Genomic DNA, 24594 nt, shown 5'->3' with positions numbered 1-24594 from the left:
AGTTCATTTGATCAAGGTCAGGCGTTGTTTCGCAGCTAAGTCGATGAAAGTATATTGTATACTGCGCACGTGGGTCAATGCTGAGAATAAGCGAGCTGTTGCGCGAGGGCGCACGCGCACAAGAGAGTTAACCTAAAAAATCTGCAACAGTAGCGTCCTTTGTAAGAATTTAAAATTCTTCAATTTTATAAGCAAACATTTCATATATAGTTATAAAATAATTATTATACTTAAACAGAGAGTAAATATATATAGAATTCAGTGCATAAACTAATTAGTAGAAATGAATGTTTTTCAGTGGAATAGGTACACGTGTTGTAGCTAAATAGCTACAATTCGATCGAGGTCAGCCGTGGTTTTGCCTCTAATAATAATTATGCAAATTTGGCAAGTGCGACGATCATCCAGGTTTGGAATCCGCTGCAGCCGAAGCAAAAAATCGGCAAAAAGGTATTTGTCGTTCTGCTTGCTGGATGGTTTGTTGGTTGATTGCGTGGCGGAAAAAAGGCGGGTTGGGGGAGGAAAGCGAGAGAAGACACAGAGCAGCTGTTTCGACGCGAGAGTTAGCGCCAGGCAATTTATCGTCACCGAACGGCCCACTCTAATTTACGATAGACCCGGCTACGAAAACGGATTAATCCGTCGGAAAATTTGGTCGGCTCGCGCGATAATGGGCCCCTCCCCCTCCCTCCTACTACTATTCGTCGATCCTACTCAACCGGAAGCGAAGCCTTATCCTTCAACAGCCCTAAAACACCTATTGCTCTCGAAATTAGCAATTTGCGGTGACGTTTTAATGCGCTGTAACGCTACATAATTAATATCCATGCACCCAACACCAAGTCCCCCTTTCAACTCTCTCGCACTAAATTAATCCAAGAACAAAGTGCCGTGAACCGCAGCGAACGGATAGTGTTCAATTTGCAGAATTTAAATTTTCGAATATCCTAGAGCTACTCCTTCGACGACCCATTCTGTCACTCGCTCTTATTATTTTCTCATTTTACCGTAAAGATAACGCAGAGAGAGAGAGAGAGCCTCGTGATATATTTTTCAAAGTTTCACGCTGTAATTGTGGTAAAGCTCGAAGCTGTCGCTGTCCTGCGGAACGAAGTGTAATAACGCTTGATGGATTCACCACTATTCACCAGTTCCTCTGCTGGAATTATCCAATTTTCCATGGTGCGCGTGCAGTAATCGCAATTGTGCAGAGAGTAGGTGGCGTGGGTAGTTGGCGTGTTTCTTAACGACCAGTTAGATTCGGCGAAGTAGTTTGCCTTTGCTAATCTATGTGCCAGCTATATATTCTTCCATATCCTTCCGCCCCCCCCCCCTCTCCGCGCTTTTCAAAAGCTTTCTTCGTCTCGATCGCCATTCGTCCGAATTTTCTCTCTCAAATACATGTATATCAATATATTTACATACGATAGACTGCAAGAATCAAACATCGCGATATTTCTAAAAATAATGTTCCTTGTCGATTACTCTTACGATTCAAGGGTCAAAGGTCACCGTGTCTCCTTTTCCACTACCAACAAACACCTGCATTTTTACCATAGACGGGTAAGAATGAAATGATATTAGCGTTTGTGCGTTATTCGTCGGGGAGTCGACTAGCGTGGCGTGGCGTGGCGTGGCGTTGCTTGGCGTGGGCGAAGCTGCTTCTAAGCGAGCAGCTGCGAACGCGTTAAAAGACGCGAAACTTTACCCTACGCAACACGCGAAACGACCCACGCGACTATTCTTTCTCTTTTACGACTCTATACGTATAGCATATATATATATATATATACACTATACACTGTGCGAACGCTGTGTTCCTGTTGCACCTTTCCGCAGCCTCGCCTACTAATAAAGGTCAACACCCCCCCCCCCCTCATTCTGTCCAATTTTACCTCCTCCGCCTTCGGTTATTCTGCAGCCCCCACACACGCGACGATCCTTTATTCCCCAAACTGTATTTAAGCGAGTAAGCGACCACCGTGCACCGTGTGCCGCCCGCAATGATTTACTTACACCGGTAATTCATGCCTCCTCGGCTTATCGGCGAAATTATCCGTTTCTGTTTGAATTCCCCTTCGTTAAATACTATTCCGCGTATATAACTCTGTATCGCGAGAAACGCCAGTTGGCAAATAAAATCATCCGACACTGCGATACCACACCCTCTATACGGAGTATATATATATATATATACATATATAATTTGTATCGTACCAAGTTGTCATTGTATATACTCTATGCGATACATGTGTTTTTTTACATACACATATACATATACATATATTTCGTATAGTTGAGAGCGTGGAGCAAGCGCTAAATTTATCACGAGAATAAAGCCAAGCTATTGATCGAGTAATTAATTGCTTCGATATTTCGTGTTCACGTACGTTTCATACAGGGTGAGACATTTAATTGGGTAAAGGTTTTTTTGTCTGTGCTTTGGTACAGTATAAGATGTATTCATCTTGTAGTTGTAAGACGTACCGTTGAATTAAAATAGAACAGAATATGAAAATGTGGTAAGAAATTTGACATTTCTCACAGTTAAGGAGATAACATTTTTTCATGTGTATTTCTCTATGCTATATAGCTGGCGTGTTAAATGACTCCCTGTATTTTATATGTTTGTCCGTGATTCGTAGCTAAAAATGCGAGGCGATCGTAAATCTCAAGAGGAGAATTTAGTGGCGAGTTTCTTGATTTACAGTGACTCGTTTAAAGTCCATTAAACGCCGGAGCTTCCGTGTATGAATTCGTAATGAGCCGTCGTTGTTACGAATTAAGATTTGTGATAGTTTATAGGGCATCGTGGTAGTTGAAGCTGGGTGAAGATAAATAATATAGTCATACGGGAGCGAATTTTATAGGTGCGAATCGGAGGAGGGTTATTCCATGGCTTTGGTAGGAATCAAGGAACACTATAGCAGTCGGAAGAAAAATACGCTCGAGTCAAATAAAATGGCAAGAATTTTTGAATGATTCGATTTTTTGCAGTTTGTGAAATTTAGACACACGAATCGAGAGAGGCTGGGTTACGGATGAGTACTACACAGTTATAGAGGGAAAATATGGTTGAGAAAACTAAAACGATAAAAATTTCTCAACGAGATTCGATTTTTCGCAGTTGGCAAAATTTACACGCACGAATCGAGAGGAGAATATAGTACATAGAGGCAGGGGTGGTTTCAGTAAGTTGAACGAACTTGTTGAAAAAGAGGGGGCTTAGAGGGAGGGAGAGAGAGAGAGAGAAATAAAAATAGGAGGAAAAATTGAAGAAAAGTCGAGATTAGAAGGTCCTGGCTTAAATCGAGCGTGTGATGGAGACTGTACGTGTGTGTCGGTGCGGTGCGACCGGATGGTGGGTGGAGAGAATCGACGTTTATAACCCCTCGTGCACATAGCAGCCCCCACCAAGAGCTTCTGGATTATGTAAGTCTACACCTGCGCTACCTTGAATTACTCCACGAGAAGCACGCGACATTTCCTCATGCAGAATTCCCCTGAAAAGAACATTTCTATTTCTCAGGGTTCCTCGCAACAATTTTTTTCCTTCCTTTTGAATTTCACATCTGGATTCTGTACAACCTTGCGTGCAATCATTGTACGCAATATTGCAAGAATATTGCACTGTCTTCTCTGTTATAATTCACTCGAGGTACTAGAGCTTTTTTCGTTATATTTTGGTGAACAACTTTATACGAATACTTGCAGGAGCTCTCGCTATATTAAAAAAGGAAGCTGACTCGTCGAATGACCATCGAGGAATTAACGCGAATCAATGATTGCGTTCCAATTGACGTTTAGCAAATATACCGCACTCTTTTTCCCTTGGGCTTTTTCGCTGATAGTTTGGTGAAAATTTGCACAAGTGTGGCAGGAACAGGCCAATAAAAAACGAAGCTGCTGACTCCCTGAATGACCAGCAAGGTTAATGCGATTGAATGATTGGCTCGATTGGCAAATTGGCCGTCTACGTATATAGGAGGACATTGGAACAAATGAGGATATGCATGCATGTCTATGCTGGGAACGCGTCGTGCAAATTGATGCGAAGGGATCGAACGACAGCGATGATGTCGTCGTCGTAGTCGTCGTCGTGGTCGTGGTCGTTTATCCACGAGTATAATGAAACACGATTTCTCTCTGGGTCGCGTGCGGCTTGCGCGTTCTAGCTTCCAGCAAGCTCGCACAATTAACCCATGCAGCTATAGGTTAAACACATGCACACAGTGCTAAATCTTACTCCCTTATTCCCTCTCCAATATTTATTCCATCCACCGGATCACTTATTAATATGTGAGAATTATAACTATTGGAGCAGTCACCATTTTTCCCTAAGTACCTATATATATATATATTATACTCTGGCCGTTTCTTTATTTACTTTACAAAAGCTCGGTAAAATTTTAATAAACTCCCAACGGAGACGATTCTCCGATCGAATTCCCGTTTTATTTGCAGCGCTCTATAAATATAAGCAGCGAGTATAAGGTAGACGGAAAGTTGCGTAAACTTATCGAGCGTCGAACGGCCGAATAGATAAGGAGAGGAAAAATCGATGCAAGAAGGAAGAAAAACGTCGCTCTCGGCCTTGGAGTTGCCGAGGAGGAAGATCGAGTGGTAAAAATGGGACTGGCTTGTATTAGTGTAGCTTGCATAACAAAGTAGTTATGTTGAGCGACAGAAAAAAAGAGGCACGAAGAGGAAGAAGAAGCGGTAAATTCTCTCATGAATCAAGAGTCGTGCATGCATCTGGACTGTCTGGTCGAGTGTCTACGAGTCACTATATACGAGTGTGCGTCTCGAGGGCTGTAAAAAAAATCAAGACGTCGTTTAGGAAGGTTAAATAAAAAGCGCGAATACGACCATCGATCATTACATAGCTACACTGGATTAATATCCCCGAAAAAGAAAAACAAAATGGCAAAACAATTTCTTACGCGAGCAATACTCTATATATTCTCTTATCGCTGCAGTTGTGTACGATGAATAATGTAGGGGGATCTTTCTGTAAAACGAGAGCTTTGAATTCAGAATTAGCGTGGAAGAGGGAAGAAAGGTGTGCTATATGCGTGTGTATATAGGTACTATGCACGCACACACAGCAAGGAACGTGGGTCGATCGGTATGGATTTTCAAGTAGGCGTCGTACGTCTTGTAAGATTGCGAGTGAGACACGTGGGCCAGGAGAGAGGCACATGGCGGCGTGGCGTGGCGCGGCGCGGCGCGTGTCGGAAGATGATGGGCCTTTTTTTCATCCTGTTTTTCTCGTTCCTCTCTCGGCTATCGACATTCACCAGTCGCACGTTTATCCAACCATCTCGCGCGTCCATAAAAACTCTCTCGCGGCGCCATGCAATATCACCTTGCGACTCTTACCAGCTCTTTTTATCTTACGACCGCTCGCGTCGTATCTATATATATAAAATGCATTAGCCCTGCTAATCCATTTTTTTCTACCCATTACTTGCCATTATTTGCGAAACACGCCATAAATTATTCATCATACGCTCATTTTGATCTTTTTTATTCCGCTTTTACCTATTTTCAGAGCATAATTTGCCGAGATTGTCACTGTTAGAGGAGAACCGCGGCACGGCGAATATAGTAGTGGGAGGATAAAGCGCGTCTCTCGACTTCCGGTAAACAGACTCGTCTACAGCAGCTTTCGAATTCCAATCGTTCTTCGGGATCAATTGAAATGCACTCTCGACACTATTGAGAAAAATAGAGCGTGATCAAACAATTCCTTCTTAGAGGTCCGATTTATTCTTCGCGCTTCGCAACGTCTCCTGTCAGATTCTACAAGCTTAATTCTCTCTCTCTCTCTCTCTCTCTCTCTCTCTCTCTCTCTCTCTCTCTCGATTTGGAGCCTCGATCGATAATGTTATTTTTCTTCAAATTTATCAAGTTTCATGCGTGTCGATCGATTATATTTTATCGTCGAGAAAAAAGAATGGTAGTTTGGGTTGCGATAAGATTTGTTCTGTGATATTGCTTTAAACTTATATCGTTGCATATATGCTTGTAAGGATAATTTATAGATCGACGTTCAGTGTCTGCCACTCAAGCAAATTGAGTAAAGGGAAGAAAAATATCGTTTCGGTTAAAAAATATAGATTTTGTTATTTCATGGCTCTCTTCTCTTATGGAAAAATTTCGCTGAGAGTAATTCTACGATTCTCAAATTCAAGCATTTGGCGTTTCGCGGTCGTGCAGTATATTTTCGTTTCTCACGGTCCGCTCTTTTGCCAGAATCTTTTTCTTCCCTGCAGACCGCAGAGTTTTCTACGTAAAACCAATGTTGGGCGTTGTTTACGTGACTCCACGTGATATATTCTCGGCTTTCGCACGAAGGACGTCTCGATAAATTCCACCGGACCTTTGACTGTAAACTTACTTTTCTATTTGTCGACTTTTATTAAAACAAAAAAAAACCGAAAAAACCGTTTAACTTGTTATTGAAATCATTTTATAGGATTGGTCCAAACATTCATGCATCTCTATCCAGCAAAAATGTCCTTTATACTCTTTAAGAAAATTTATGGGTTTTTCTTCGGAAGTGGTTCTCTTCGACAGATATTCTAGCACACACGAGCGAGCTACCGCATGTATACATATATATATATATATATATATATATTATAAAGCTTAAACTACTCGACTCAAGATCGTTCTTTTTCATGAATTTCTGTCGAACTCAAAGGTTTCGAGAGTTTCGTGATAAACTGGTAAAATGCATATTTGTAACTTTTGAATTAAATTGCTGCAGGAGTTTGAAAATGGCCAGTAGTAGTAGATTCTTTATTGATGAATATTATCAAAGAAACTTATAAAAGCTATGGGTGCACTGGAGCAAAAGTATTCGCAGGATTTGAGAGGAGCGCGAGAATTAAAGCGAGTCCGTGAACCGGAAGGGGATAACGAATTTGCCAAAACTACGTCGGCGAGCATTGTGTTTAACGAACCTTTTCCCCAGTTCAACAATGCACGTGAAACATTGAAATTACTGATAATTAAGCTTACAAAATCTGTTAAGCTGGGAGTAACTTGAGTAACACCGCTTTTATTTTACAGGGCGAGCAGTCCCAGTAGAAAGAAACTAGATTAATAACAATGATATAGCACGCAATCAGCATTGGACATTACGTTTTTATCGCACAATTTTTCTACAAATCATTCAATTTTATTGTCTTTCATGAATCTTTCTTGAGAGAAGAGAGAGAGAGAGAGAGAGAGAGAGAGAAAATGAAAGCTATGAATAGTTGTTCCGTTAACTAAAAACTTTGAATGAAAAAGAACATTTAAGCAGAGATCCTTGGTAGGAAGTTACGCGGTTAAAGCCTCGCCCACACGAGACGAGTCACACCCAGTTCATTTTGCGGTTTCTCTTCTTTCATCTTCCTCACTCGAGTTTCTTTCAGCGTACCTCGTTACTATCACAGCGAATCCTCTATCGCCTTCGACTCTCATTTCTTCCTTTCCACTTTTAAAGAACTCACTTTTTTCACGCTCTTTCACCCTTCGATTCGTCGCACAATTGATTCTCAAATATTTTTTTTTACTTTTCAAATATTCCCTCGTAGATACTCCAGCAAGATATTAAATCAATATGAGACTTAAACGAAAAATGTATAATTATAAAATGACGATCGATTACTCTCGTTCCATAAACATACTCTTGAATTTAGATGACTTTCATTGGGCTACATCATTGTAAACTGCAGCCATCCCAAGAGTGTAAACTTCATTCACACGCACGTGGCCCACTCACTCATGCTTAACAATTCTACCTAAAATCACTATCCTTTCCCAATCGATGAAATAAACTTCCCGTCAACTATCACGAAACAGCAATATCTACTACGACACAATATTGACGAAAATCATCACCAAACTCGACTGTACATTATTTCGTTAGGAATAAATCATTTCATCAATCTTGTCTTATCTCTGGAAACGAGCGTGGTATTATTTTCTTTTTGGAGGAGATCTAATTTAGGGTTGGAGAGGTTGGATTCCTATCGAATGATCGACTGGATAAGTTCACGGGGTTATGGAGAATCGGATCACCTGGTGCAACTTGGCCAGGCTGGATGGATGGGAAATGCAATCGCGTCTGGCTAAATTGGATCGTACGATAATCCTAAGGGGTGCATTGGCGAATCGTGGCACGATTACAGAGAAAGATTACCAGGAGGCACAGGCTGCCCAGGCAGGCAGGCAGGCCCGGTCAATGTATTAAATTCTGAGCAACTTTGCATTTCTTGGCAGCATTCGTGGACGTATGTATACTAGAGATGGATCTGGGTCGATGCCAACCAGTGTCCTTTTCACTTTAACATTGCAACCAAATTTTCCAGCCTTATTAGTCACCAGCTCTTTTATTACGGGGGGAGGGAGAGGGTGGAGCTCGTCCGCGTCGATTTTCCACTTAACAGCCTCCTTTATATTATTGTACACCTATACCTCGAAACTTTAACCGAATTTCTGTCCAAAGTAACGTTCAATCCATCCGCTATAACGTTTCTCCTCTCTGCTAAATTAACTACACCAAACTCTCCACCGAACTATCTCTCCAATTCAACAGCACGAATTCTCAAACTCTAACAGTAATCAAGAATTATATATATATATATATATATATATGCAATATAACTCGTAGCAATTGTTAAAAATTGAATACTTAATTTTCCATCTACTTTTTTTTCTTTTCTGGTTTTCTCGAGACACTTTCTTTCCGAGTACTTCGTAATAGTTATTTCCTGCAGCCTTCTGCCTTCTCGAGGAAATCAACTTCGTTTTACCTGTGCAATCAAGTTTAGTTTACCGGAAGTGCAGCGACGCGTGCACTGTTGGCTCCTCGCCAAAAAAATCTCAATTCAACCCTAGATTTACTCCCTTTTTGAAACTGAATGGAAGCTTTCGGTAAATGCGAGGGATGAGTTTAAAATTATTTAATCAAGTGGTAAATGTTATTTACAGTATAGAGTTTATTAATATTAATATTAGTCGTTCGTTACGTGTTTCAGTCTGGCGAGATAGAAACACGAGCGGTGAAAATTTAGCAAAGAAATCCAATGATCATGGCCAAGAGCTCCGAAAGGTTACCAGGCACTTCGACCAGAATAAGGACGAGGGACGATGGCTGCTGTTCTGTTAATTTCCTCAAATACGTCCTCCATATATACAACGTGGTTTTATTCGTAAGTAAATTTTCATTATTCTTGTATATAGGAGTAAACATTGCAATATCGCATTGTTAATTAAGAATATTCATTCAATTGTAAAGTACGACGTAAAATTATGAAATTTCTGGTAATTTTGATGAAAACCATTTGTACGATCATCGAACGATTGAAACTGCCTTTGCAATCAGAAGTAACGACGCTGTTGTAGCCTTTTAATCGTTATTGCAACGCCCACGCTACGACTGAAAGACTTTTAATTGCGGGCAGAGCCAATCTCTTTGTAAATGAATCCGCGATACTCGAGCAACTTTTGTTCGCTTCAAAAGAAGCTCTCGATGAAATTTAGCATAACCGAATATCCCAGCAAGCCACAATTCTAACTCGTAAACCGCGACAGCCAGTAACGTTAAAATAGTTGTGGCGACTTAATTACTCCTCTCAATTTCGTGTAAAATTATTTCCTACCACGATGGACACTGCAATCTAAAATTACCAGCTTATTTTTTTACTGATCAAAACTCTAGTTTTATCGTTGAAGACGAAAATGCTCTGTTTCGTATTTACTCTGTAATTTATAATAGTACGCTATACCATCTACAGTGCGAGTATGTATAGCGTTAAATGAAATATTCTGTGACATTTAGAAATAAGTGTGATTATAAAGGTTGAATAGTGTTATACAGTGATACTCATCCGGTGTAAACTTTAGTTAAACACGACGGGTACAAAATGCTGAAGATAATTAAGTACAGCTGGTGCGAGCGCGAGTATAAGCGACGATAGAGCCAAGTAATTTTGCAGTTTACATCGTGATGCAGTTTTGGGCCAGCGAGGTCAGTGCAACGTAGATTTGCATTGGCCAGGTTGGTTATTAAGAAGTACAAATTGTAAAGGACCATGAAACTCGTTATAGCTCTTTTAAAGATGCAGCCGGCACTTTCTTTTTCATGTTCCAACGACGACATTAAAGGTGGTGATCCAACACAGTCGTCCAAAGTGATGATACGTCCTATAAAATACTAATAAAAGCCACGTCGTAAAATGCAGCCAGCTTCCAGTGGTCGGTTTGGCTTCCTCGGTGGCGCTTCCACCCACGAAACACTTGGCAATTTCTCTCCGCTATGAAAATATATATATAACTGATTTCAATTTTCATCATCGCCAATCGTCGTCCCTTCTTCATCGATCCCGACGATGCGAATTCATTTTTACATCGACTTGACTTTTTCAAAAATAATTCTTTATGGTGCAGTATATATATATATAATAAATTTAACGATTGAAACATTCCCCCGGACCGTTTACATAAATTTTATAGCATTACCAATGAGACGAAACGAGATTACACGGGGTAATTATAAGATTGCAAGGCTTTACATTCTTGGTCATACTGCAGGCCTGGGGATGTTTTATTCTTGAAAAAGAGACGGCATTTCCCGTCTATGCAGCTTGTCGTGCAATGTATAATTTAAGGCGATACCGACGCGACAGAGCTGAGACGTAGACGTGTACACACCGACAACGCGCCCCGGCCGTGTCAGAGTGAATTGGTGATTTTGCAGGGAGGGGGGGGGGGGAGGGGTTACTCGATTCAAAATAAACGAGTACTCGTTTTATCGAGACGACCTCGGATTAACGACGCGCATCTGCGGAAACTCGTAAATTTTCAGATTATTCGCCGCGTGAATTTTCCGCTTCGGGTACGCCTCTCGTAAACCAGAAAGCTCCTTTTAAAATTGTAACAAGATTATACATAAAGAACGATATATGCAAAACCCGTATGGTAATCAATAATAATAAACCTCGATATCACGATAATATTTGATAGTAATTATTTTACGATGCAATCCTGCTCAGATTTGTACACTCTTTACATTGTTTTCATCGTTGCTGATATAGCTGAGGGAAATTCATATAAATAATGCAATTATTGCAGTAAATAATATTTACTAAAAATTGATTACACGATTTAAAGCAAATAAAATTCAGCAGTTTGTTCTTTTTTCTCTGTATATCATGCACGAGCGCGGCGATTATAATTTCTAATAAATATCGCACACATATTATACTTTTAATGCAGCACATGTAAATATTTATTAATTATTATCGTCCATGCAATGGAGTTGCTTTTGCGCGTTGATTTAATATTCGGTATCCGCGGTGAATTAAAGTGGAGCGAGTGCGATGATATAATATTAGGAGGTAGATTGGAATGGAGTGATTTGTAATAGGGCATGGCAAGAAGCTTCTATACTTTGCTTTACGATAATTGATTCGAAATGGCTTGTCGAGGGTATAACATTAGATCGGCAGATGCTTAAATGCGTGTTTGCACTCTATGATCATTGATTCAGGCGTCGAATGCATTCATGAGATGAATTCTTGGCGTAGAATTGGCAGGACGTATCGCTTTGTTCAAGACCGAAGTGCTTCTCGACAGTTGCTGGTATTCAGCATCAAAGCTGTACCGAGCTAATGCATACAAAGCACGCTTTATGAGCTTTCACCATGAGAGATTTAGGATTTCACTCGTATAATGCAAAATGTACAGCTTAAAACTGGATCCCGTCAGCATGCAGGTATAGGGCCAACCCGGCCAACTCACTCATGCCTATCTCACACTATCCAATTTTCCAACCCCACCCTCCCCTCGCTTAGGTACGACCACCACTCTTTAAACGATATCTTCGCAATTATCGCACATTTACTTGACAAAAATTGTCATTCCAACGACTCGATCATTCCCCCTTTTACTCATATATAAAGCCAATTATACAAGAAGCAAGAGTTTACGTCGATTAAAACCTATACTCGACGGCTCGATACTCTTGCAATTTTTTTCATTGGGCTTTTGCGAGTCACGCCACGGTTAATCCCGAAGGCGACGATTTAATTAATCGGTGGGAGGTGCTGCAACTTCTCTTTCTCTCTCTCTCTCTCTCTCTCGGGACTCGAGTCACGGCAAACTTAAAATTTAAGGCGCTTCTTCAAGGTAGATCCTCTCGCGTATAGGCAAAGCTTGACGCGCAGCTATCAAGAGTTACGCCCAGAGTGGCTTAATTATAATAATTAGTATCGGCGCGTGACGAGCTGCTAATTGCCAGCTAATAAGATATTTCGCGCCTGTTCCGATGCGAGCTTCCTCGCGAACCTTCTTCGTTCTTTCGCTTCTTGTCTTGTTTCTGCAAGATTAATTGGTGACCAGCTTCTATAAGCAATACCAAAACTTGTTCCGAGTGTCTTTCGCTACATGTATACGAGTCGCGCGTGCTCCTCCATCTGAAATCGTATATCATTATATTTTTTAAATATTCCTGTGATTCTAATTTTGTTCGTTCGATCGTTGCGAGATTGAATATTTTTTGTCCATTGAAGCATCCCTGACCCTCTTGTATTGCGTACGTACTCTCGTATTCTCTTTCATTGTATACCGTATACATGAAGGCTTGTGCAACAGAGTGCCGCAAAGAATGTCAAGCTACATTTAATAGAGAGAACATATATATATGCATCGCGTATTCCAGTTATAAATTATATATGATTATCTTTCAATATATTCTTAATGTTTTTCATATTTGAGTGATTCGTGCGAGATGTTGAGAAGTAGTAATTTCAATCTTGCGTTACTTGCTTAAATAGTTTTTGTAGATTAGTGTCTATATCTCTCTCACGCCGACACACACGCATGTGTACTGGCATAATCTCTTTCATTGTACGTGAGCGCTTACCACGCTATTGCAAGGAACGACTATTATCTCACTGTGCGGTCCAATCGGTTCTACCTGCAAAGCGCAACTACACGCATTACACAGGCATCCTGTATTACTAAGGCTATTACGGTTTCTGCCTTTCTCAAATGCGTTCGTTTAAGCTTCATCCAGAGCAGTCTCGGTGCATTTGAATCGCTCCTAAGAAGCTCAAAAACTCTTCGTTATCTTACTGCGAGTTTATACGTGCGTGTGTGTGTACGTCTCATTTCCCATATATATCCCTATTATTACCTCGTTACATTTTTAACTATATACACATGCAACTTTCCGTTCCATTTTCCACTTTCTCTCGACTGATTTTCTCAACCGTTTTATAGTCCAACCGCCAACAATTTCCATTTTGTTTACAATTAATTTTCGACTATCATCAGAGCTTTCATCAGTTTCACTTAAGATTCTTGATTTTTTGGAGTATTTTCAGGATTTGGACACGATCCATGCTTTTTAGATGGAACGCGAAACATTTTAATTAGCTGTTTGAAATCCGCCGAATCGATACGATTGTTGATTATTGTCACGTAGCGGGTGGGGGATCGTATATACATATATAGGATTCATCATTGGCAGGAGGCCGACGACAAGCCGTTAGCCGGTGTGTGCACGCGTGTGTTCGATTTCGCGCGTATATCGAGGGATCGCGTGTACGGTGTACCCATGCACCATGCAGCAACCATTGAAATCCCTTTCACGCGGCCGAAGAATTTTGTCGCGTGACTCTGCATCACTGCGCTTAATTATCGCACCGATATGTATGCGTGTGTGTGCGTATACGTGCCAACGCCAAATCCACGGAATCCACTCCCAGGAAGCTTCGCCTCAATAACATCGATTTTGCCCATTTTTTCCTGACCCCTCGCGTGAGAACCAACAATCGACGAGCCAACGACGAACCAACGACGACCCTTCGAGGAAACAATTCATCGCAGCTTCGAATTTTTCACCATACTCCCTAAAACTCCACACCTTTTCATTAGTAATAAAAAAAACTTTTCCAAAGTGCCTTACACTAAACGAACTATACTTCAATGTAAATGTTTGCTAAAAGGCGTGATCATTTTTTTTTTGTTTTAAATCATTTTCAATTATGAATCCTGAAAAACGACAAACCACACTCTCTAGCGTTGAATAAATTATAGACACATGACTTAGTGGAGGTTTAGAAGTAGAGTAATATAATTTTTTAAAAGAGTGTGTATTAATCTTCTTTCTGTAAAATATTGTTCAATTATTGATAATGGAAATTTCCTAAAAGCTCTTGTCAGCAATGGATAAATTCCCTATATAATTATGATGTAAATGAAGAAACACGAGCGAGTTGTCTGTAAAAATGGAGCAATTTGTTAAAAGAGTTATTAATTTTCTTTCTATAAAATGAAAAATTAGTAAAAGCCCTCGTGACCATCGGATGGATTTTCTGCATAATGTGTGAGTGGAAAGATGAATGAGGTTGAGGAGAAGGAGGGGGGGAGGGTGTAAAAATAAAATAATAGCTTGAAAGAACTATAAATTTTCATTGCGTAAAATAATGGAAAATTGCTTAAGAGTCTCGGCAGTATTGGACGAATTCGCCCTATGAAATTATGATGTAAAGGAAGAGAGAGAGAGAGAGAGAGAGAGAAGGGATCGAGGAGTGTAAAAATGGAGTAATTTGTTGAAAGAGCTCTAGAGGGGAAAATGGATTGTAGAGTAAGTGTTTTCTTGCGACGAGTTAGGTTTTTGGAAGGGAGAGGGTTTTGGCCGCGTTAGTCCCGAGGGGACTGGTGTTCCAGACACATAACTCGGCTGGTAATCCCGAAGGGCAGAACGGGGAAGATTGTTGAGAGACGACGTTGCTGGATAAGGCCAGATGCTAGCTGAGAGTAAGATGACTCGGGATGGGAAAGCTCAGCAGCAACCCCCTTGCCACGCCGCGTCGCGCCGTACCGTGCGACGGGATAAGCAACAGAATATACACGTAATTATTCTAATTTCGCCGGAGGATACAACCAACTCCTCTAGCTCTCTCGCATAGATTCATCTGCCTTTTCCACATTGGATCTTGTATACGATATTCCAAAGACAACTTGTAGTCTCTCGCGCAGTAGGAATAATAATCGCTCGTGCACTTTTAATCGACCCACAAAAATAATTCCATTAATATACATATATATTGACCTTATTTTCTTATACATTTATTTCTTCTCCACTTTATTATATAGAAGCAAATCGAATTACAATCCCTCCGATAAACCTCTGAATGATCTTTTTCTTCTTTACTCTTGTACCAATTTAATTACACATATACCTATATTTTATACTCAAAGATTTGTCATTATATTTATTCTTGAGAGTGATCATAATTTTTGTATCGCAATAATTTAGAACGTTTTTCGATCCACTTTAAATTACGAAGAATGATTTCCAGGTGGATAAGATTCCTGCAGAATTTTATCCGATCCTGGAGGCTGCTTGCTACCTGATTGGTTTTGACGTTGTAAATATAAGGGACTGCGGTTATCGCAGGAGACGATCTTTTGCGAGGCTTATGCTAATGCTCGTTCATTCTTAACTCTGTACGTACGCGTTGGCAGAGGCATGGAAGGTGGCCCTTTCTCGCCTATCTCAAGTTCGAACAGCGATTAATGCCTTCCGGGTACCAGCTACCATATCCACTTTTCTACCTTCCAATTTTCCAACTTTGCCGATCAATCCTTTTCTCACCTGCAAATTTTCAGGTCCTTATCTATAATATCAAGTTTCTTAAGTAATATCGTCAAACAGTTTTTGTAATCCATATCCGAATGATAAATCGATAGGCAATAAATTCTAGTAGCAAAGTACTATTCGTTATAAAGATAATGATGATTTTTTTAAATGGCCAAGACTTTAGATCTTATGGTTATCGCTAAGTTTAAAATTTTGTTCGAACAAGTTGATCGAACATATCGACTCATTGAATGGACAGCTTTACAAATAATACAGGAGAGCATGTATCCTACTTTTCGTGAAACTGACTCCTACGTCAAGTTCGAGCAACGATTAATGCCTTCCGGGCACCAGCTACTATATCCAATTTCCTACCTTACAATTTTCCAACTGCACGAATTCATCTTTACCTCACCTGCAATTTTCAAATCTTTTGCTGTGTACAGTATGAAATTTCTTAAGGATCATTGTCAGAAGGTTTTTATAATTCTTCTGGATGATAAACGGAGAAAGAATAAATCCTAATGGGAAACAAACAAAACGACATGGTTGAAACTGCATCACGCTTATCAAATTTGAGGGATGCGTTTTGCTCGCAGAACGCCAAGTACAATTAAACGTTACAAATACAGGAGGGTACGTATCTTAATTGGCTTTTGCGAAACTGACTCTCGCGTCAAGATCGAGCAGCGATTTAATGCCTTCCGGGTACTAGCTATACTATATATATCCAACCATCTACCATCCAATTTTCCAACGCTGCACGAATCAATCCTCGCCTTAACTACAAAGCTCAAAATCCTTCTATAATATCAAATTTTCCAGAAAATAAAACACTTCTAAATCCATTTGGATGAGAAATCCAAAAAATCAATAATTTCTTACTGAAACAATTATAATTCAAAGTATCTAAAATCCAGAAACTCTATAGAAACGCTTGTACCGCGTTCCCTCAGGAAATGTAAGTACAATTAACGTTAACAAATATAGAAAAGCACGTATCTTGGCTTTCACAAAACTCACTGTCAGAGTGGCCTTCGGATCACATTTATAACATCGTATCTGCCCACGTGTGTATAACACTAGTCCTACGCAAATATAAATTTCAAGAGAGAGAGAGAGAGAGAGAGAGAGAGAGAGAGAGAGAGAGAGAGCTGTTGTGTGCGAGTGTAAAGTTATGAATGGACATTGGGCAATAATTGGTTTTCAGGATTTCGCTTGTAAATCGTGAAGCGAGAGAGCTTTGGAGGGAGATACGCGTGGGAGGAATTATACCGTGGTACTCTTGAATCGTGGAAAAATTGTGTTTTCTGGAACGATTCTATCAAGGGAAGAGAGAGGGTGGGTGGAGGAAGTGGTGCACGTGGGGAACGTTGAATATGTTGATAGTGGGGCTGAGCAAGTAAATCATGAGACGCGTGATCAGCCTGAGGGTTTAGCGAGGATCCGAGAGAGGGAGAGAAGAGAGATGCAGGAGTATATATATATATAGGCAAACTGCAGATAATATCAAGGGACAAGACTAAAGTCAGTTGCAACCGCGCTGATCCGGTTGCACCCGCTGAAGACGCCCAGGGCGTTCAGGGCGTCCAGGGCGGCACACTCGGCCGTCACGCCAGGAACAAGCAATTTTATCCTAATACCATCAGGATCACCTTGACCTTCTTCGCTTCTTACCTTCTCGCATCCCTTTGCTCCATATCCCACCGATCTTCCTATGTAATTAAACGCCTGAACCTTGCAAACACTCGCAAAACACAAATCCTATATAGAAAAGAAAGCTTATGTGGTTACATTTATTAACGGTATAATGTAATTCGTTCAATTCGTGACTCGCTTATCACAACAATTTATTATTATTATTTATCTGATCGAACGAAACGAAACTATTCATCAGTGAGAGGCCCTAGGCTCGAGAGTTAAAAAGGTATAGAGGCGGCACCATTGAACCAAGCAAATCTCGAGCTTTCTTTCGTATATATATGTATTCATGCATAAGTTATATAACGGACACGCGTGTAATTATCGACAAAGAGACCAGAAGCGCGACACTTGGGAAATGGTAAAAGCTGAGAATTACCGTGTACGCTGGTATATGTATATGTAGGTACATACTAGGTGAATAATTGAGTGGAAGAAGTCGTAAATAATAAGCAGAGAGAATTAGCATAGAAAGTATCCAGGGATTCTCTGGCTAAAAGAAGTTTAATGGGTAAGGGGCTCGCAGCGCTGATGGCTTCATTTTCGTCGAGACTATAGGCGCCAGTGACACGGGCCGCTTTGCCTTTCATTAAATGCTTTTTTCGACCTTCAATCTTATGCGTGATTTTTTATTTCATCGAATTTTCAGTCTATCAATCTGTGTGTATATATATATATATATATATATATATATATCTGGTTAATTATCTATCTGTTTACCTCTGTCTATCACTCTCCTCTTGCCCAAACGTTTGTGCGACCAGAAAGAAGCTGGTCCTTTGGGGAACTATAACCTGACAAATATTTTGCAAATATATAGCCAAAGCTGACAGCAGTTTCGGGTACGAGGGACGACCAGCTGTTGTAACTAGTAAACAACCAAGTTCCTAAAGACGAAGCAAGGATGCTGCTGACGTGGGATGAATTGATATCGCGGAGAACACCATAATGCACTCCCGCTGCGACTTTCAAAACTCTCCACCTCGGAGCCCAGAGCCCTGCTTGACATTGCTAGTGCTCCATTAGTTTCTCTGTCTCATTCAACGGTCGCCTGTCGAATTTCTCCACTAATGCTCAATCTTTCTCCTATAAATTCATCCATCCTCAATTTTTCTTCACTATATATACCGTTCAAAAAGCAACAATTATATATATGTTTTCTTAGGATGAGTTAATTATAATTCTTGTCTTTCGTTAATTTTTTTTTCTATATCGTGCAGGTGGGACAGCTGTCGAATTTATCCACGAATTATCATTTTTTCCTCGGTAAAAGAAAATATAATTAGATCTCTTGTGAAAAATGATTCGAAATATATATGTTATTGGATTAGGCATCAGTATAGTTATCAAGACAATGCATTGAAAATTAAATTAGTATACGCTTATATCAATAATTACCACTATATTTTTGGTATTATCCCAATGTTGAAAATTGAAATTTTAATTAATTCACGAGTTATTATTACTAATTTGGGCACGGGAGCATGCAAAAACAGGAGAGGAATAAAATTTTGCTGAAAGCATTCTCTTACGTTCGATAAATTTAAATGTAATTTGAAATTGTATCCGCCTTTGGCTGAGAAAATTGGTTAAAAAAACTCTGCTCAGCGTTTTAGTTGTTTTCCGGCATGGCTACTCTTCTGTTTCGGGAATGCTTACGAACGAGCTTTTGTACATCCAGTTAGGAGTTAAATTCTCTTGCGGTGAAATTAATCGAGTTGCTTAGCTGGATAAAGAAAAGTGGTCGAACGCGCATCGCGAATTGAACGAGAAATTACATGGACGTTGGTGTTTTGAAACACGCGGAAAGTGAAACAATGGCGATAACATTTTAAGTTTGACGAATCCAGAAAATTTGAATTTTTCAATAAGCTTTCAACTTGTACGAAAACCATAGCTATAGGGGCCTTCGTTTTAGATACCGATAACTAGGCTACTACGTTAATTAAAACTCTGATATAGAGCAGCTGCACTTGTCCGTTTCAAACAAAAAAAAATAATTAATTTCTATAGCTATTACAACATATATTAAAGTACGAAATACCGGTCGATCGAGAAGAATTTACAAATGATTCGTGTCTCTCGTAACGTTTGCTTCTCGATCTTCCCTGCTGAAGTATCGACACGAATGGTAAGTTTGATAAAAGTCATCTATATAACACAGTAGAGAATCTTAAAAATGATCGTGTAGTGAGTTTCTGGCACGAGCACATGTGCCGAGTGTGTCACGGAATGGAAAGTCCTGGAGTTCCGTTAAGTTCCGAAAGATTTTGCTTGTCTCTCGCGATACAGAATCTTGGGGACACATTGAGAGCTCTGCATGCTATATATATATATATATGGGTGTGTATTCCGCGTAGTGGTAGAGTCGAGAGGGACCGAGCAGAGAGCGTGGGCGGTTAAATTCCAGAAAACCTGTCACGCGAGATTTCCAGGTTTGCCGGTGCACACGAATATCCAGCTGACGGATAAGCCTGGACAACTGGTAAAATTTATGCTCATTGCTGTAAGGTTCGCTAACGTCTTCACTCCGAAACACGAAATAACTTCATCACGGTGCGCTCCTTTCCTTTCAGTTTCGGTGTACGTCAGCGGCTCCCAACCGATCCAACCTCGCGCGCGCGCTCTGCAAAAAGATATTAGCTCCCTTCCGAACCAACCATTCCTTTCTTACGTACTCCTGCAAATTACGCGCAAAACGCAACCCAAAGACAGCTTTACGATTACGATTTTATTTCGCGTCTTTACGATTCCCATAAATTACTTTCCTTGCAACGACGACCTTGCATACCTGTACGTACGATTTAGTTTTATTTTTAATTTCCAAAGAATAAACCTATATATATGTATGAAAAGCCCAATCGAGTTAACTTGCCATTTCTTTATTTAAAGACGTAAGAATAATATATAAATGTCACTTTTGTAATAATAATTAATATATATATATATAGGTATATAGGTATATGTGTGAGACAGTGTGTGAATTTTGGTATTTGAATCTGATATTTGCGTTGATTGCGGCTATACCATATTTACTGGACAATATAAGATATTCGATTTTTATGCAACGTGCAATATTTTTATTCCTCGAGGAAAGCTGTTAAAAATTGAAATATTACTTTTTTGCAAATATATTTGAATATTTAGCTAAGAAAAATGACTCGATTTCTCTGCGTACAGCTTCTTGATAAAGATTGAAACGAGACGCAATTTAAGAAGATGGAATTTCTTACTGTGAATAGTAATTCGCAAAATGTGCGTCGAGAGGGGAGTATTTTGTTCTTTTTTGCAAAATGCGATAATTGCATTTTTCAAGCTTGATATAAAATTTGTAAAATTATAGGAGTATATATTGTTTGCAAAGAATATTCGAAAACTTATAGGTGAGAAAAAAGGCTGCGGATGCTCTTATACGTGCATGCATGTATAATTGATAAAGATTGTATAATAAAGGAAATAATTTGGAAAGAAGATGGAATTTCTTGATAAATTAGCAGAGGGGTAGTTATTGGAGCATTGGTTGACAAGTGTAAGAAAAGTTGGTTATAATTGGTCGCGAGTGGATTAACGCGAGGCAGGCCAGGCCAAGTTGCAGCAGCGTAATAATCGGATTTCTTGATTATTAATGTGCATGCGGCGAGTGGAGCGTGCAGGTCGACGAGTGTTCCGTACGTAGCATCCGACACGGGAAACGGTGACTCGAGGATCGATTCGCATTAGCAAAATCCTCGCACGAGCCTTTGCATTAATACATATCACTGTATATACATGCAGCTCGTAGCAACGCGATCCTACGAAAAGCTGGCTGCTGACGTTGGAAAATATTTCAGCTGATCTAGCTTAAACGAAATATCGTTTGTATATAAATGACTCCATTATAACTTTAATATTCGAAATGTCGCGTTGTATAACGCGAAAAAGTAAAAGCCAAAAGGATTTATTTTATACGTCTAACGCGCTCTTCCTCGAAATTCCCAAAGATCCTCAACTGGACTTGGAAATATCGATTAATTATTCGATGCCATACACGTGGGAGCGTTATGATCGAATATTATTGCTGATCGTTAAAGTGCAAAAAAAAACCGATTACTTTCTTTTTTTTTATATGCTAAATTGACTCATGCATAAAACTGCGTGTCTCTTTGGACTGTATTAGAGACTGGAAGAGTGCTAGAACAGACGTGACGTTGAAGCATTTTGTTCCACGAGGCACGTTTAGAATTTCTAATGGGTAAATTACGCTGAGCATATAGTTCCAACTATTAGAATTAGGTCAGTTATTTCTAGACTAACCATCAACTATACCGCATTTTGGTTTATCGTGGGTGTTATATACTCAAAATTTCAAGTGCAAAAATGCTGTGAATAAAACAGCTTGATTCGTATCCCTCTATATTGAGGATATAATATTTCTTTCAATTATTGTAACATTTAAATATATATGTTAATACCAAAGTAAAATCCGAATTAACATTGTATATACATATATATAAGCTGATTGATGAATTCTCTTCGAGGATTGAAAATCTGTTTTTAAGCGAATCTTTAATTCAGCTGTGCCTTTTCGCACAAAGCTTGGCCAGAAATACTACTCGACAAGGGCATAATTTGCAAAGTCCTTGTTATATACTACGTGGGGTATGGAGTCTCGCCTCGCCTCGCCTCGCCTCGCCTCTCTCGTACTTGCTTTTGGAACTATAATTATATGCTCCGGTTATTGACACAATATACAGAATAAACAAAAACTTTGAAATCCATGCATCGAAGATTTGCTTCATCAACTCCGTTTCTATAGTGTAGTATTCGATAAGAGAAATATAGTGGGTTGAAGTAAAGTATAGATATATATACGTATATATATATATAATGTATAGAGAAAGATAGAAAAAGAATAGGAAGCGCGAGGAATGTATTATTTTATCATTGTCCGGACAGATAAAAGCGAAGATGCACCTTTCGACATGCCGGCAGCTTGGCGATATCGTAAATCGCGTGTATCGGCCGATATTCTTGCAGTCTATACGTGCTCGTACTTTGGATGAACGGTACGGTACGGTGTACGCGCGCGCCGCAAGGTCCCGCGGGGGTCTCCACCGCCTCCACCGCCCAGAGTGAGACCCGCTGACAAAAAAAGTCAGACAGAATAAAATAGAAGCTGATACAGGAACTGTGCCCCGCTTACGAATGTACCCAAGACATTCAACATTTTATATTGCCGTCGAGCGAGATATTTATTGCGTTATCTCTACCCCTTATCTAACGTTTCCTCCTCTCGTTTCTCATTCCTGAAAAATTTCTAATTCCATCCCCACGAAACCTCTGATTAATAGCTTCGCCAACTTGAGACTTTCCTCGATCAAGCACCGCCGAACGTGTAATCTCTCACAAATTACCAGCGAGTCCTTTAATTTTCATTCCGTCTCTGCTCGACCATTTAATTCCTGCACCTCCGCCCCTTCTCTCTTGAATTTATTTCTAAGCTAGCTCTCATCAATAATCCATCGGATTTATATTTATCGCGTTAATTCTTCATTCTACTCGACCAGACATTTCTAAATTCGACTATAGTTTTACTACCACTGATTTTGCCCATTTCTCGTGCACATTTACACCAACGAATACAACTGAAAGCGCTGGTCGAGGGGTCATATGATGGAACCGAGCCTTCGAATCTCTTCCAAGTTATTGTTACAACTGGAAAATTCTCATGAAATTCAACCAGTTTATTTATTAATAAAATATTCTTTTACCCAAAGATATCCACTGCATTGGTCGGACATGTTTTATAATCAAGCAATTGTAGACGATCGTATATAGAAATAATAATTAAACTTGGTAGTATAAATATAATATTATGAATGCATCGTTAACTTTGTCAAGTCCATTAAAATGTGAATAAGTATAAATAGCAGAATGCGTCTCTCGTTGGTAAAAATGAATAACGGTTACTTTGCCCGGGGATTTTATTAGAAGCTGAATGCGAGAGTAGGAAGGAAGACGCGCGCGAGAGAGCTAGTAAAGGATAAAATCACGATATATCGTTATTTGCCCTGGGACAATATGTACGTCGGGTGTGCCGATTAAAGAACCCATGAAAGCTGTAGAAGGAAATTGCTACGTAAATCGATATCGTCTCTCCTAGGACACCATTTTCAAGTACGATTGCAGGATATATCGGGCTATACATATATACATCCATGCATGCACCAATGGAATACTTTAATGTTGCTGATTATTTTAAGCGTCGTTACTCGAGCATTGTCCCCGTTACATTTCACCGGCTCGAACCACGATATCGTAAATATTCTTGGACATGGGATGTATTTACGTTCTAGCTCGGTGTAACGTATATCGTAGGTCAGGAACGTCCGGGACGACGACGACGACGACGCGTGCCCTCCGGGGGGTTTTCCTTCTTGTCAACTGCGAAAAGCAAGACAAAAAGTCATCGCTGGCGGAACACTCGATCGACGCGAGACTACGAGAGAGCCGACGACGTCCGTGCGCGACCGATATCCGACGGATCCGACCTGCGCTATATAGGCGTCGCCTCCGCTTCTATAACACCTCGGAACGTACGCAACGATATACAGCCACTCTTTACGTCTACCCAAAAGTCCGTATAATGTATAGCAGCAACTCCTATTTATATACGCGTATCATAATGGGGAGGCGAGAAAGAAAATTGATATAATACACGCAGGAAATATTGGTAGAGCATTTTGACGATTACATGCTATAGGTATAAACGCATGATGCATTGTTCACACGAAGACGAGACGAAACCTTCTATCCGAGCAATGCTCAATTTTTCGATGCTCACGACTGATGAGTCTAGCGCACCGATAATTATGTTCCAATCTGCATTTCTACAACAAACTATTTAACGTGTGGTATCCTCCTATTTTTTTACGATACGAAGCTTGGTCCGTTTGTTTGAACACTTATCGGTGCACTAGAAAAATTTTCCTACCTTTAAACCCTATTAATATACTGCTTATAGCTGCAGGGTATAGACCATGGCAATTTAAAATGTAATGAAAAATTTGTAATAATAGCTAGTGCAGACACACATTTTCCAGCAGCATACTTGAAAAATGTAATCGAAAAACTAATGGAGAGTATTATTATGATCGAATCCTGTGAGTTAAAGGGGTTGAAGTTGTGCTTCTTGGGATAGAGATTAGAGGAGATATTTGTGGTATACGTGGAATATTTAAAAATAATATACGTTAGTCAAAGTT

The 24594-nt window shown here is 39.9% G+C and overlaps 1 protein-coding gene across 2 annotated transcripts in view; it reads left to right on the top strand.

Annotated features, from left to right (window-relative positions):
• LOC136778821 (CD151 antigen-like) overlaps positions 1-24594 on the top strand; it is an 80790-nt gene that overhangs the window by 40953 nt on the left and 15243 nt on the right. The window contains exons 1-2 of one of the 2 annotated variants that reach the window (XM_066735960.1): positions 8069-8288; positions 9036-9209. In XM_066735960.1, coding sequence (XP_066592057.1) covers positions 9084-9209 — 126 coding nt within the window. In that variant the 5' untranslated portion in view covers positions 8069-8288; positions 9036-9083. Of the gene's footprint in view, positions 1-8068; positions 8289-9035; positions 9210-24594 lie in introns of those variants that run through there. The other variant, XM_066735952.1, reaches the window with a different exon arrangement.

This window comes from Prorops nasuta, unplaced genomic scaffold, assembly GCF_024137725.1.
Source record: "Prorops nasuta isolate Cenicafe-Biocafe unplaced genomic scaffold, Cenicafe_Pnas_1.2 PNAS00002, whole genome shotgun sequence".
Lineage (NCBI taxonomy): Eukaryota > Metazoa > Arthropoda > Insecta > Hymenoptera > Bethylidae > Prorops > Prorops nasuta.
This window is presented reverse-complemented; position numbering and strand designations above follow the sequence as displayed.